Source organism: Venturia canescens, chromosome 6 (assembly GCF_019457755.1).
Source record: "Venturia canescens isolate UGA chromosome 6, ASM1945775v1, whole genome shotgun sequence".
Lineage (NCBI taxonomy): Eukaryota > Metazoa > Arthropoda > Insecta > Hymenoptera > Ichneumonidae > Venturia > Venturia canescens.
In genome coordinates, this window is record NC_057426.1 from 5708536 (window position 1) to 5724694 (window position 16159).

General features: G+C 47.3%; 1 protein-coding gene across 2 annotated transcripts in view; it reads left to right on the forward strand.

Moving 5' to 3' along the window:
* Window positions 1–16159, forward strand: part of Wnt2 (Wnt oncogene analog 2) — an 87560-nt gene that overhangs the window by 13103 nt on the left and 58298 nt on the right. The window contains exons 1-2 of one of the 2 annotated variants that reach the window (XM_043422207.1): window positions 1933–4221; window positions 4365–4544. The exons of the other annotated variant lie outside the window; for it this stretch is intronic. Of the exons in view, the coding sequence (XP_043278142.1) occupies window positions 4468–4544 (77 nt within the window). The 5' untranslated portion in view covers window positions 1933–4221; window positions 4365–4467. Of the gene's footprint in view, window positions 1–1932; window positions 4222–4364; window positions 4545–16159 lie in introns of those variants that run through there. 2 annotated transcript variants of the gene reach the window in all.

A 16159-nucleotide genomic window follows, 5' to 3' on the forward strand; every position in this document is an offset into this window, starting at 1 on the left:
AAAATATTTGAGGTGAGATTTGTCGGTGGAAGGTGAATTTTGAAAAATATGTATAAAGGCACGAAGTTTGATGGCCCAGTGGGGAACTACCAATTAGAAGATAGCGCGTCAGAGCACACGCGTGACGCGGTCACGATCGGACGATCGACCTTAAACTCTCGCCCCAGCTATAATTCTCGCGCGGCTCGTCACGGATCTCCCTGGAACGAGAAGAATTCGACTGGACCGGATAGAAACCGGTAATTTCACGCACTAAGAAAGAAGAATAAGAAGCAAAAGAAGAAAGAGAAGAAGGAGGGAAGATGGAAAGTGTTCTCACGAGTAGGAAAAAGCAGTTTTTAAGGCAGAAGCTCGTAATTAAAAGGAGAGAGGTGAGGTGCGTTAATGAGGAGCGATTCAATACCGATTACATTATTGGCAGACATTGCTCGCCGTATAATTGCATCGCGCGGCCCGTCGTATGAGCGAATTGAGGCTCGCAAAAGTCGGAGGCGCGGTTGGCTCTAGCCGAACGAGTGAAGGACGAGGGGAGATGAAAAATAAAGGAAGAAGCGAGATCGAATTTATCGATAATTGTATATATCGGTAGTAGAAGAGCTCGCGCGCAGCCGCATGTGCCGGAGTAAAAGAGAGCACAGAAGCGGAGAGGATGCAAAGAGCGGTATAAAGCATCCGCACGATTCTCCTCCGCTTTATTTTACATCTGGCGAATGAATCACACTCCCGAGTAAGGATCGAAGCGATATCGGTATAAGCGGGCGTCTCTTGCGATACGAATCAAGTTCGCACGCGCGTATCAGTCATCGGTGAAGCTCGATCATTACGCACCGGGATCTCGCGCGCTCGCGGAGGCCATTTCTTCTCCGGCTCTTATTATAAGCAGCCGCGGCTTTATATTCCGAACTTTTCCTTCTCCGACGCCGTTACATGTGCCGCTGCTCAACGTTTCTACACCCCTCGTGCGTACAACCCGTCGCGCTCGCCCTCGTATACGTACCAACACGCCCTCGACTCCGTAAACATATACATTTGACTCTTCCAGCCGAGGCATTTCTATCTGCGTACTCTCTTTTTATCTTATTCCCAACTCGTTCGCGTCCTCGTACCTTTGGTCGCCGCCATTATTACTGCGCTCGCCGCGCGCACCTTGAGAATGCGATCCTACGTAGCATTTTCTTAGCTCTCGAAGCGCGGAAAACCTTCGAGTGCCTCGCGTATCGCGCGGGGAAGAACGAAAACGCTCACCTTCTTCCAGCCTCTTCTCGCGTACCTCGGAGTCGCTCGGAGTAGAAACAGACTAAATGCGAGAGCCGAGTCATTCGTCGTTGCCGATCTTCTGCACTCGCCCCAGATGAAAGAGGCTCTGAACCGACGACAGCAAGACGAGCACACGGAGAAAAAAAGGTCACTGGAACAACGAAACATGATCGAACGAACAAAATAAGAGTCGTAGATCCAGCTGCAGATTCACTCTCCAAAAAAATTGCAGCTGAATGCAGAAAACTCTTCCAATAACGTCAATTTTTATTGAATCAAGCGTTTTATTTCTCAGCGCAGAATCAATTCGATGAGACCGATGTCTCTTGGATCCTCTCACAACCAGCTTTTCTCACATTAAAAATCCCGAAAACTCGTCCTCGCGGGGATTCCAGCATCGCAGGAGGCTTATCACTCCAATTTTTTCCAGCTACTCTGCAGTCAGCAGCGGAGAGTAAAATATCGAAGGGAATAGGACGAAAGGAAAACACCAAAGTAGCGTCAAAGATGAGGAGCCGAAGAAAGGGAAAGAATGAGTGGCGAGCATTTAGTAGTGTAGAGGTAGAAAAGATCTGGTCTTTCGTAGTGCGAGGTAGTGTTATGTGTATATAGATATATAAGTATACAAGGAGGCATGTATACGGCAGAGAGGCTGCGTGGCTGTGGGACCCGATCCCAAAGCAAGGTAGGAGCCGTTGCAGGTTCGGCGAGGCCAGTCCATCGCGGACCCTCCTCTCGTTCGTACACGCGCCTGTGGTCTGCTTATTCTTATGAAGTATATCTATAGATCCGTATGACATATACATAGCTACGTATTTATGCATTAAAATACTAATAAACTGCAAGTTAGACCTCGCTCGCCGCTCGTTCAAATCCCCCAAGTGCCGTGCGCGTCGTCGGAGTTGTCGCTCATTGAAGTCTCTAACGATAAGACTCGGACCTCGGTCATCTCGCGTCAAAGTGCCTCAGATTCCCTCAGGTGGCCAACTTTGACGACAAAATTTGAAACGGAAGATGAAAAACTCGCTGGAAAGTCGTCCGGAGTCGTGACGTTAGAGACGGTCGGGCTGGTGGTGGTGGTTTTTGCCGCAACTCTTCATGGTGGTGGCGAACGCGAAGCCGCTGGTGAGAGACCGAACGAAGAGAGAACTCACTCACCTCGCCCAGTTTACCCTTCGCTACGATAACTCGCGGCGCTACTTCGCTCCGAGCTCCGAATTCGCTGTCAGTTCGAGCTGACGAATCGTGGCTGACGTTTCATTGAATAACGCGGTTTTTCATAACGCGGCTCGCTCGCTTCGACGCGTGCTGAGGAACTTGCGATTGTGAATGGACCGTTGAAATCACGAAACGAGGATCAACCGAAGGAAAACGGCGATTCGTTGGCAAACTCCACGGGGAAAAATTTGCTTAATTTTTCGAAAAATCTTATCACCGAAGATCGGTAGCTCAATCGAGATCCCACTTTTATCCTTCGCTCCCCCCTTGCACATTCGAAGCTTTACTCCCTCAGCGATAAATCGCGCAGAGTCGTATATCCTCTGGTGCCAACCGGAGGCGCTTTTTAAATTTATTATCCGGAAGTGTCGAGACAATGAGAACGGATACGGGACGGACAATGGGGTGACCGGAACCCGCCGCGGCGATATACGCATATTCGTTATTTTTTCCTCTCTCCTTCTTTATATTCTACTCGCGCGTGTCTCATTTAACTTATTTTTTCTGTAAATCGTACTTCGTCAGGCATGCGCAATCGCGCGAACAATTGAGCGTGACGGCACAACGAGAAGCGCGTTGTTTGTTCGGATTTGAGGAAAAACGAGAAATCGAAAGGAGCGAGGAGCCTGCGAAACGAATCCTCGCTGACTCTCTTTCGATTGCGCAAAAATCCGGAGCTCCAACGGAATCACCGGTGAAGAAATGACTGATCTGAATAAAAATAGTGGATTGCGCGATCTTGCGGTACCGCTGTGTGTGCTCGGCCAAGACCCCGAGAGCGATCTATATAAAATGTGTAACTACGAGTTTTCGATAACGGGCGCACGAGTTTATCTTTTCAATTAGCGTCTATTCACTAATGACCGTGCCCCAGTCTGGAAAAAGGATAAGAAGGAGAAGAAAAGAGAGAGAAATAAGAAACCACGTTTAAGTTTACGTCCGAGTTGTTTGCTGGCGAATGAAAATCACCGCCAACGACGACGACGAGAGGCAACTTCATTGGCATTTGGCCATTAGAGGATATAACCGATTCGTCGAACGGCCTGATAAACGCGTGTCTCTAATCATTAGATTGCCAAGCTCCTAGCCATACGTTACAAAGAATTACAGTGCTCCGGAGCCCGCCGCGCGCGCGCGCCGTCTAAAAAACTTTCCATCTGTGTGTATAAAGGTAGCTGGACATAAATACACGTCGATGTCAGTGCGGAGAAGGCGCGAACACCTGTTTTCCTGTTTGTATAAAAGCACATTGGGGAGCAGCTAAATACTGTAACTCGGTTTATTCAGTCCTCGATGAAATATCGATCGGTCCCTGCGAGGAAAAGTTGATCGAGAATTTCTATCAACGAACTTGAGTTTCGAGGGGAAGAGCTCCCATTTGTTTGTGCCTTTTTCAACCACGGAAAACTCACGAGCTCTTCGATTTATTTGCCGAGTCAAATACTCGTGTGCGCGCCTTCTTCTTTATCCTGAAGAAGCCGCCTGGTCAATAAGCGACGGCAAACAGTATCGCTCGTCCCGGCTTTTGCCCCCGCACGTCGCCCGCAAATCCTCAAACAAAAGCACACACGGGCGTGCACTCGCACATCGATAATAGTGGACATCGCGGTGTGTGGACAACTTTGAAAATCGCAAACGTTTGCTCAACGTTTAGTGCCTATTATACACATTTAATGTCGTATAAGTTCTGCGTATTTGTGAAACGGACTCTGAAATAATATTCGAGCATAGTACGAAGAATTTTTGGTGAACAAGTTTTTTCTGCTCCCCTTACGATTTTTCTTGTTCTCGTTTTTTTTTTTTCATCTCCCTAAGCAAACCTCTTTCTGGCATCGAATCAGTGCGTTCGGCGTTCACTCGCGTTGTGATAAATCGTGTGCCTTTTTCAGCTCGAATATAAAAGCGGCTTACGTGAATTTTCGAACGTGTTTACAGACGTGTATTTAATACGGTTTCATGAAATCATTAAACAAGGTGATTGTGATGTAAGAGATGCGTCGTGGTGATATCGCGGTGACCGCGATAGCCCTTCTCATTCTAGGGCATATTCAAGGCCCTCGTCAAACCAGGTATGAAGAAATTTCCATTTTTTTATTGCTTTGTATAGTAGTAGTCGTCGAATTTCGACTTTATAGTCATCGTAACTTTCTAGAGATTTCGAGTGTTCTTTTGAGGGGTCGATGGACAAATTTATTGGATTTTTTCCTCCTCGTGAATCATTCAAGTGGTCCGAAGACCAAAGGCTCAAGAATTGCTACGAATTTCCCTTGATTTTTCGCATTAATCGACATTTATCAGGGCTTTTACTCCTGATTTGTATTCATTGCGATCTTCGAGTCCCGCGTACTTGTCCGAGGAAAAAATGAATGAATCGAGGCTGTGCAGACTCCCGGTCCAATCGCACCGGTTGACCAATGGGGAATCACTCGCGGCCCACTCACGATGTGCGACCATCGTTGCACGAGTTCGCGACAGGTTCACAGATCGTTCGCTCGCCCGCGACCGCTTCGGTAGTACCGTTCGGACGTCACTCTTTTTCTTCTCATCCTTTTCCCATGCGGACGTTCTCTGCAGACAGAGGACGACTCCAGATCGAGCGGCTCCGTCGCTCGTTTATGTGAGCTGCATCGATCGTTGAGGCGACAAAGTTCTCGCGAAAATTTCAAGCCGCTCAGAAAAGTTGATCGTCCAACATCTCGAGGGTGTCGATTGTCGACGAGCCTCGAAAAATTCGAGTCACTATGCGAACACTCAACTCGAACCGAATCGAGTCAATCTTGTGCTCTCAATTCGTTGGAAATCCTTCAAAGATGATTCGTCGGATCGAAGTGGCCGGAAATTTCGAAAGACTGTTTTTCCCGTAGGAGGATCGGGGTTGACTTCTCTTCGAGGATTTTCATTTCGAAAGGCTGCAACTCGTCGATTCTATGGTCCACAAAAAAATCGCCATTTTTTACGCAGCCCGTTGCAGCTTCCGAGTGCAAAAAACGGTCGCAGTCATCTCGACTCTAAAAATGTTTAACACCAGAGTTACAGAAAGCTCATCCCTGACGAGGATGTTAATTGATGTAAGCACGCCAAATTACATTTGAAAGGGAAAGTTTCTCCGCTCGCTTCATCCTCGAGTGACAAAGCTCGAGAATATACTGCACGCTTATATACGCGAGCACAAACATTCTTTGTGCCGCACGCACCAAATAGTTGAGCTGACGTGCGGGAATATCTCGCGCTTGAGTTTGCCGGCTCGGCTCGGCCTCTGTCGCTCCGTTTTTACATCGTCGAGAGAAGGCCGAGCGGGGGGGGAGGGGTATATATTCACAAAAGCCGTCCTTGGCAAAAGCGAACACGCGAGAGAGAATTTCGCGTCCGCGGGTGTGCGCGTGTTTTTTTTCTCCGTTGCTCAACTACACATCTTCCCTTATATTCTCCCTGCGCTCGCTTTGGATCTCTCTTTCTCTCACTCTGAGGCCGAACGATCGCGAGTGAACGGTCCCCGTTGGGCCCGCAATTAGGGCCGTCCGCGAACGAGGGCCCAACGGAGTACCCGGCGGCGCGTTCGATCCTCGGACCACCTCGCTCGACATTTCTTTCGCATCTTTCTATCTTATACCTTCACTTGTGTACCCCTTTTTTGTCAGCTCGTTTTCTCTCCCTGCCTCTCTCTCTCTCTCTCTCTCTATCTTCCGATACAAAAAGCGAGAGAAAAGGCATCAGGTAGCCTGAGATTTTTTCCCATATAGAAAATCGCGAGATCGATCGCCACGCCACTAAAAAACGTTACGAAAAAGGCCAGCAAAAATGGTCTATTCTCGAAGCATGCCAGCCTCCGGACTGTGGGAATCGGAGAGATCCCGATTTTCGATAGTAACATCGATGCATTGCGCATTCGAGTGAGGATAATTAATCCCTCGATCATCCCTCGCTAATTGGGTTAAGCTATTTCCTCTGTTTTTCAATGTTTTCAGCATCGTCTTTAAGCTGTTTTTCTCTCGAGCCTGTACTCAAGCCTCTTTTCAACAAACCTCATTAAACGGGTCCTAATCGCCCACTCCCTTTATTGGATTTATCTAGAACTTGGAGCCCAACATCGCCCCCTGGCGATCTCGCAAGAGCCCAACCATTCACCAATTCGTTAAGTTCTGCCGAGCTCCTGAAAAACTTGGAAAAATCGAGATATCCGTTATCGTGTTTATCCAAAATCCAGACATTTTCGTCACTCAACTTTCCCGTAAGAAGTTGATCGTTCGTCACAAGAAAAAAATATCCCGCCGATGAGTTACCGCGCGTGGAAAGCCAAAAGCCACGATTCCCTCATCCAGATTAGCAGTCACACGGAACGAGACGCAATACCATCGTGCTCACGGTGCGTTACGCCTCGTTAACGAATATTTGCAGTCGAGAGTACAGCGTCGCTACCAATCAATTCCCAAAACTTACGACCACTATTTTATCCCTGATAGAAATTTTCGCTTTCACGGCTTCCTGGTGATAAATTGTGCGGCTCGTCTTCGGTCCTCCCGTGCCTCATATCCGTTCGTGCAAGTATATACCGTAGGGACTGAAAAATAAACATATTTACAGTTGCAAATGGTTAGTCTAAAAAAAACCTTGAAAATTGGACAAAGCAATAATATTTACCCCGGATTTGTCATTCGCAATTTTTGCAATGACGTTAAAATCGAATTATTCCCTTTGGAATAATTACAAATATTTGTAATGAAAAAAACAATCGATTGGTACCCTGGAAAAACAATTAGTGGGATCGAACGATCGTTCCTTCTGCATTCGCGAAGCTCGTTTCATTAATTCGTTACAAATTCATTGGATAATAACCGTAGAACGTGGCCATAGATTTACCTGTCACTCTCGTGACACCTCTGGGACAAAGACAGTGCAACCGAAGTGACAATACGCTCACTCCGCGTATATACCTTAGAGATCGAAAAGCTTATGATCCATCGGTGATTAATGAAAGTCTCGAGATGAATTAACGAGGATAAAATATACGCGTCGTGACAGCGGTGACGAGTTGCTAACTAGAAGCGGAGAAAGTCGTCCATGGCTGCCAAACGCTATTGACAAAGAGGCTCGCGGGATCAGTGCGTTCCGAGCAGGCGTTCCACACACGCGATAATTCCCTGCTCGACGTTATTCCACGCAATAAAGCGAGCTTCGACGTAGCTCGAGCCTTGAGAATGGGTTTGAAAAAACGAATCTTCCATAAAACATTATTATTCGTTGCGCAATGTTCAATGAAATCCTTTGCTTTTCGGTACCCTCAATAATTCTCGTTCCTCACTATTTTTCCTCATATCGCGCCTCGTAAAAGAGAAATTCAATATTTTCAAGGACCATCTTCCACCGCGTGACATTGTCGAGGGAACGAAATAGCTTCGGTCGCAATTCGACCGAAACTCTGTCGCTCGAGGCCTCCCGGCTAACGTTGCCAAGCGAATAACGAGCGAGTCTCGCGGAAAAGCTGCGACAATGAGCAGCCGATCGAGGCGCCATAACTCCACTCCGTACAAAAAGAATTGATGAAAACTCATGGACTTTATGTAAGAGGAAAGAGCTACGAGTTACGCCTCTTTGCTCTCTAAATTTGATACTTGCGTGTCCGCACACGTATCCCAGCGTGTAAGTCATACTTGCAGCATCGGTATATCGGCGAGAGCAGGGCGAGAAGCAAATTTGATACGCCAATCAACCGCCGAGCTATATATCTTTCGCCTTGCGCGAGCAGAGCCTCGCGACCACCTGCCTGTCTTTCTCGTTGAAAGATATCGTTCAGCGAGGAGATACTCTAACTGCATGTAAAATATACGATAATGCGAGGCGATATAAACATATATATGCACAAGTTTCTATAGGCATACATAGTTAATCCGACATTTTGCGAGTAATTATATTGCAGTATATACACATTTGTAAGTATACAACGGAGACGCGAAGCCTTACATAAATCATAATCAAATCAAACACGAGACACGAAATTAGCATAATTCCGTCGGCCGCGTTTCCTCTCATCCGTGAATATATACGCGTATTACTAAAACGATATTCGAGTGTTTATTATTTTCATTCAATTAGGCGCAGACGAGATCTCCGCGACGAGATCGCGCGAGAAAAAAGGGGGTCAGTTTTGCACTGGGATGTAGCGACACCAGGGTCTCTTCCTGGGCGGATTTTCGGTACAGAAATTTGGAGAAAGAGCGTTCGTATTCGAATTGAAATCGCTTTCCAATAATCAGGGTTCGAGCGCGAGTGCGAGGATGCATGAAAATCGAAGCGCGTTTGCCGGAGGAAACGCGCTTCAAGATTTTCGTACAGAAACTAATTTCGTGCTCTGGCACCAACGCGAAACGCTCGAAAAAAAATCATCCTTCTCTGCGTGCGCGATCCCACCGGGAGATTCCCGCGCCGCACTCTCTATTACGGGGCATTGCGCCGCGCGTGACGACCGCGACGACGATTACAAAGGACGAGCGAGTTTCAAAAAAACGTAGCTATTCTACCTTCCATCGTGTGGGACGTCTCCGGGGAGGAGAAAAAATGAAGAGAAAAACGGGACCTCGGCCCCTCCAGTGACAGGTTTTAGCCCATGTTCCAATGAGAATCTCGAACTACTTTTTATCCCTCCTCTCTCGCTCTCCCTCGTAAAAGGTACTTTGGATGATTTAAAGACTCGGTTCTTTCACGCTGATGTCCTCCTATGTGCAAGCAGGAGAACCCCGAGTCCTCCAAAGCTCCTTTCTTCTCTTCCCTCTCTTTCTTCTTTTCTTGTATTAGTATACAGCTCTATTACACCGAACTATACCACCTCTTGACAATTGAATCACGGCTCGTACCACAAACACACGAGCCTGAATATTCGAGAGAGATCGAAAGTCTTATCGTGAAAAATATGCCCACTTATTTAACGCCGCTTCTTTTGTCCCGCGTTACCAAAAGAACAGGATGTAAGAGACATTCCAGGCAGCATCTCCCACGGAAAGGACACCCCGAAACGAATTTTTAAACCACATCACCGTCACCACAGTCAAATTCAAAGGTCTCTGCGCCGTGAACTAATTTGGATTTTATATTTTCTGGGGAAAAGGGGCGGACAGCTGCGAAAGAGGGCGAGGTACAGAAAATCATGCCAACTCCCACAAAATTTGGATTCTTCGAGATCGTATTGGATTTAAGGCTCAAAATAATGAGAAATCGATCGAAATCGTAAGACTCTGGACGTACGCGAGACAGATTGAGAGGAAAGAATGGAAAAAGAGGATCGAAGCTGCACGGAATTCGCTGTTCTTCATTGACAAAATGGCGGCGATGATTTCCGAAGGTCGAAGGGATCGATATTCCGAGATCGAAAGGAGCTGGCAGCGATCACTCAAAAACAATGTTAGCAGAGTTCTTACACGAATCTAAGGACTACCGAAGAGGAGTGAGAGGCGAGAAAGCCGAGTTGAATTAAGATCCTACAAACGAAGCTCATCTCTCGAGCGCATCGGGTGGCCTCCCGCGGTGCGAAGAAGTTACGCCGCGGCGGCAATCGCACGGGGGAAAGAAGAGAGCGAGAGCGAGGAGCCCGTGTTGTTCGTGTCTTCATCTCTTTAAAGGTGGCGCGTTAGCATTTATTAGCGGTCGGTTAAGAACGATGGAGAAGAAAGAGCGCGGGGCCCCGAGCGCAAAACGGAGACTCTCCATCTTTAGCGAGAGCGAGATTTTCTCAGCGACTTCAATCCATTTTAGCATCCTGGTGCTGCTCGTATCGAGCAGCAGCAGCAGCACGAAACCGGGAAAAAAGATCCTTCGTGTTCTTCCGGTACGAGACAATGTTTTTGCAAACCTGCTTCTTGCGCTCCTTTTCTCTCTTCCCTAGAGCGGATCTAGCCTCCGTCCAGCTTGTTTGCTTTTATTGTCGATGGCTCGTTTGAAGATCAACGATGCAGAAAATCCTTTCCGACTCAGTGAATCGACAAGTGTATTACCACAATAGTAATGCTGCGAGGGGTTACGCGCGCCGCATGTAAACCGACCGTTTCGCCAAAGTTTCATCTCCACGACCTTGGCGCTCAGCACGACGTTTTTCCACCCATTATCCAATGGAAAAATACAAACAATCAGAGAGCATAACGATTGCGCAAAAGTTATGCTCCAATTCTCCAAAGTTTTGTCCCATTCGGAGACAGAAACCGGGAGCTCAATATCGTCATAAATTATACATGATTTCGTTCAATATATCCTAGAGATTCGAAGCACACGCATCCGCGCCATAAGCTCCATTACATTTTCATGCTCCCAGCACAATGAAATTCTAAATGCAACGATTCGAACAATGGCCAATTACCCGGTAGATACAAATTTATTATACAATCCATCCGAGTAGAATTATTGATAGATTTTTTATCAAACTCAAATACACGAGAAATTTCAGTGCTGAGAGAGCAAGACAGAGAGAAGTTGAGGTCTCCAATGGATTGTTTCGCAGCATAGAATACGATTGAATTCCAAATACGTAAGGGAAACGAATGAGAGAAAGAGAAAGAGAGGAGGAGGCGAGCCAGGTATCTCAAGGCTCCTGCAGGAGTCGTCCACGCAGGGAGAGAGAAGATGCTGCGAGAGAAACGTACGTACGTACCAGAAGCGCAAAAAGCGATGGGCATATCTCGGGGACAGAGAGAAAACGACGAGAATATACGTTATGCGCAGTGAATACATACGTATCGATGCTCGGAGGAGCTTAAGGGCGTAAGTCCGGTGGCGGAGCATCGAGAGGTATGTCCGCTTTCGTGGCACCGGTAAATCTCAAACTGTAGGTACGAAGGGCACCGAGTAAACCCGCGCGCGCCGCGCGCTTCGACGAAAAAAGGGATTCGGCGAAGATCCAATTAAAATAACCGCGCAGTGGTCAGCGAAGGGAAGGAAGAAAGAGCGAGAGACGATGGGAGCGACGGGGCTTAAAAGAAGTATAACGAGTCCGCGTGGCAATGTGCCGCAGCGCATGCTGCTTAATATAGAGAACGTCTTGTAGAAACGGCGAATCCTTCGCGCGCGAGTGAAGCGAGAAACCCGTGGGGAAAACAAAGGGCGAGAAACGGAACGAGGGCGAATAGTGGGGGCACGCTTTTAAATAAAGGATCCTTTCTTCGTGGTTGTCTCGCGCGCTAAAAACTGCCCAGCGAGGAGACACAGAGCGTAGTTAAAATATGTGTGCCAGAGATCACCTGGTGCTTGGACTTCAGGATCGAAGAAAATCCTTCGCACTTCCTTTGATCCCATCACCTAAAGATCACCTTGATATCGATTGTTTTAAGGAGTTTACTGGCTTTCGTGTTGATTCTTTAATCGATCATCGTGCCCGCGGCGTTGATATTTTAGGATTTTGTTTAATTCGACGCAGTGCGATGACGACGTCGATCTGCATGGCTTGCTTTCCGAATGGAATTTTTCGAAAAGCTTCCTTGGGAGGATAACGGAAGTCGTTTCCTCGGCGCTTCTTCTCGTTTTCCCACCGCCAAGCAGTCCCGCGTTGTTCTGGACACGCGTCTGGGTATGCTCCTGCGAAATTCCTCTAATTAAATCCACCCAAGGCATCCAATAATTCTTCGGCTTGTCGCGTTGAAAGCGTGTGGAGATAGCGGAGACGACCCTCTCCATTTTCGTTCTTCCGACTATGGGTATCCGAAGAATTTCTCGATCAGCAAACATCTGTATTCTTGTGGCAGAGTCTCGCGAGCACGAGAGAGTGCGCAGATATAACTCAGAGGTTTCTCAGCGCGCTGGCTGTTATCGTAACGCAGGCAAAAGAGCTTCTCGGAGCGTTCATAAAACAGGTTCCGCAACGACGATTTATTCGCGATTGAAGAAAAAGAGGAAAGTTCGAATCGAGGAGGATTCTAATAGTGGAATTTTGGAGATTTCGAGTCTGAAAAATCGACAAGTTTTTTAGAAAATCGATCGAGCAGAGTGGAGAAGATTCGAGCCAGAGTGTCTCGTGCCTGGGAGACGTTGCTAAAACAGGCCATAAGAACATTTCGTTTCAAGAAAAAGGAGAATCGAATCGTTTCCTCTGACATAGTGCCACTTTCCACCCCTGATTCGAGAGGCCGAGTATAATGTGTCCTATAAATTGGAAGAGCAGAGTGTCCTCGACGACTTCAAACTCGATAATGGTTGGGCTGTCGATGTAATCATGATGGATTAAAGTTAATTAGATTTGGAGCGTTTAGCCGGGGCAAATGGGCGAAGAAATACTCGATGGCGTTGAGGTGTGTGAGGGCGATCGAGAGGAAAAGTTGCGCAGCCCTCGCGCGTAATAAATTCTTAATAATTATAATAAAAAGGGATGATTACAGTGATTACGCGAGGGCCAAGCGTTTTATCAGCTGATTTTTTATCTTTGTTCAGCTTCCACAGGAGAGAGCGTGTCGGTTTAACTGCGGCGGACACCATTCGGTGTAATTGTGGAGACGTTTCTTCGAAGCTCGTGTACCGAGAGCCCCCACTCTGCCCCTGTCTCTGGATGATCGTAGTTTGAATACATTAAGTTAAACTTTTGTCACCTCTTTATAAGCCACGAGGTTGTTTACCGTTCAAGCTGGTGGATCCTGCTCGAGTCTCTTCCTCGTCGACGTCAACGGGGCTTGCGCGTTCGGATGAGTTTACGTGCGTGAGTGGGTGCAAGTTTGTGTGCGTGTGCGAGCGCGTGGACTCGCGCTCTTGAAGGCGCGAAAGAAAACTCGCTCGCCTCCCTCCACTTTTCTTCCTTCTTTCTCTCCTTTTTCCGTCATCTGTCCATTCTGAATGACTCTCAATTATCCGGTAATCTGCATGCGCGCGCGGTGCTTGTGCTCGTCGCGCCAACATTTTTCACCCCAACAAAGCTTCCATCATGCAAATCGTCGTGAAAGCGTTTTCACCTCGCGCTTCGTCACATAACTCGGTCCGCGTGCGCGCTGCAGAGAGTTGCAAAATTAATGGAATTATATTTTATCACGGTGAATCGTGCGAGCAGCGCGAGTGTGTATGTACGCGCTACATAAGTATATCCGAACCTTTTATTTTGCCTCCTTTTTGTTTGTCCCTCCGGACGCGCATTGGACGGGACAGTTGAACGCCCACGGTCAGTTACCGCGTCACGGACAGTTTGTCGAGCGATCAGTTATCATTATTTTCGTCGAGCTCGCGTTCCCTTCATGTCCCGAAGCTTTCTCGCACACTGCCACACCAAAAGCACTGAACCTTCGTGCCCCTCGCACATGAAGCTCCCATCCCTGCTATTAAGTCCACCGTGTTCATCAAAACGCTCCCTGACATCGTTAACACGCATCGATGAGTCTCTTCGCCTCCTCAGGCTCAATTCTTCGACGAGAAGATCCGCCAACTTTCAGAATCAAACCGCGAGAACTCGGCAGAAACATTAAAAGCAGTAAAATCCATGAACCTCGTTCCAAGCTGCTCGTTCCAAGTTGCCAGTCCATCGAGAAAAGGAAACGCTCTCGAAAAATCAGTTCCACGTAAAGTTTCACGAAAAAAATGGTGTCAACGCGAGTCCATCAGTCCTGCTCGAGAACGTATATAATCGCGAAGAATTTCCCGGAGCTTTAACCCTGACTCCTGATCCACGTAGGCACGGCTCCCGGTTAAGTTTTATAACCCCGCTGGCACTGGTAAGTGTGTACAGAGAGGGTTGGGAGAGAGAGAGGATAATATAATTGACAGAAATTCCTGTTCAACGAACGTGGAGGAATATACGCGCGTGTCGCGAGGCAGTTGAGCGCCGCTTCGGGTGGGGCGATACTCGAAGATACATAGAAATACGTGCACGCAGTGTTTTATAAATATGTATGCATGTGTGCAGTAAGTTCATCTTTATACGAGCGGGAGAGTCAGGCAAGAGCTTGCCAACTGTTCTTCTCGATCGGAGCCCCTCGTGCTGCTATTCCCGTTTAATAGAGACGTACATCACACATCCTCGGGCAACGTGGCTCTGAATCAGCGTGAGTTCGCCTCGCGGATCCGCGCGGAGCGTCCTTTTCCTGAGCTACAACTTAGGTAGCGCTGATTATTTCCTAGATATGGGATCGTAAATCGAGCTCATATCGTGCGAAGAGAGTCGTCTAGTTTCAAAGTCTTTTTTAACGTCCTCGACGAGAGGCTGATGGTTCTTTATCCAACGGGGACATTACGTGCTAAATCTGCAGTATAAACGTCCATAATAAGGGGATTAAAAATACGGTCTTTTCATTAGTAAAGATAAGCTCTAACGCCTCGAATTTCATGCACTCTGACGGACCGTTTTATCGGAGGATTCAGAGTTCAGAGATGCATTTTATTGGCTGTTATATCCAGAGGAGCGAAAAACATTGATGTTAGAATAATTATTAGTTGGCCTTTTTTCAACTCCCCGGAGGAAGGAGATTCACCGCGGAGGATCGTACGAGAAAAGGTGAATGAAGAGAGGCGCCGCGTGATATATCTTAAGGCGCCAGGAGGGTTGAAATTTTCGCCACCTTCTCTCATCTCGTCCTTTTGCTTCGATACTAAACCAAAAATATACACACTCTTTTGCTCTTGACCATCTCACCTTACCTCCATATCCTTTTCCTTTTTTTTCTATACCTGCTGCGAGATCAGATCCCAAAGATACCTGAAAGTCAGCAGGATATGGCGCATGTTCATCCTCCGCATCTCCACGCCGCTTCTCCGTGCTAAAAGCTTCTGCTTGTCGAGGACCAACGTGAAAATTACATAACTCACCGAAGAGCAGTCGATACTTTTCTCCAGCTTTCTTCAAACAAATACTCCCTGATTTATCACGCGATTCTCGGCCCGGCGGTGGAAGACGAGCCGAATTCGATTCGGACGGTTGGGTTTTTCGTCGAAATCAACTGAATATGAATCTCTTAGTTTTGAGGATCCTCGTAATTCATCAGAGTTCAGCCGAAACAAAGGCTTATTTGTGCGTTGAACTTTCGATAAGTTCAATTTACCGAGGCATCCACGCGCTCGTCCTTTTTTAAGTTTTTTCCCCGCGTTATCTTTACGCAGCTCTGCGACGATCTTCACCCCGTTCGCCACGATTTAATGCCTCGTGTGGCTGCTCTCTCCTTGCCAGGGATGCGCTCCGAGGTCCATTGAGACGAGAAAATATACGACATTGAGCAATACACATTCTGCATACACGCGCGCATAAACGCGCGAATAGCGTCGAGTTACTTTATCCTCTTTCTCTGCTGAACACCAAAGTGGCTACATTTCCATCGTAGATTCTTCGTGAAAGCGTTAAATCCAAGGGCAGAGAAGATTCAAAAGACTTGAGAGGGACGAGGGGGAGGCGTTGAGAGAAGAAAGATGGAAAGGAGGCGAAGGAGCGAAGTTAAGAGCATGATGCAACAAAGTATTCCTTTCGTAGTCATGGCTATCGTGGCTATCAGTTCTATCAAAACTTTCCAGAGAACGAGTAAGATGGTATTACCTTTTCTCCTTTCTTGCACAATTCCCTTCTTCCTATTCATATATATAATGGAGCTTCAACTTCGTCGACATCTCAGCTTTCCACCTTTAGCCCCGAGCCAGCTTTCTTCATCTTCTTCGGTGAATATTCTCAGTTGCTTCCTCGCTTCGCATATCCTGCTATTCTTCCCCTTTCCATATACTTCATCGGGTTTATCTTTTCTCTAATCCCGTT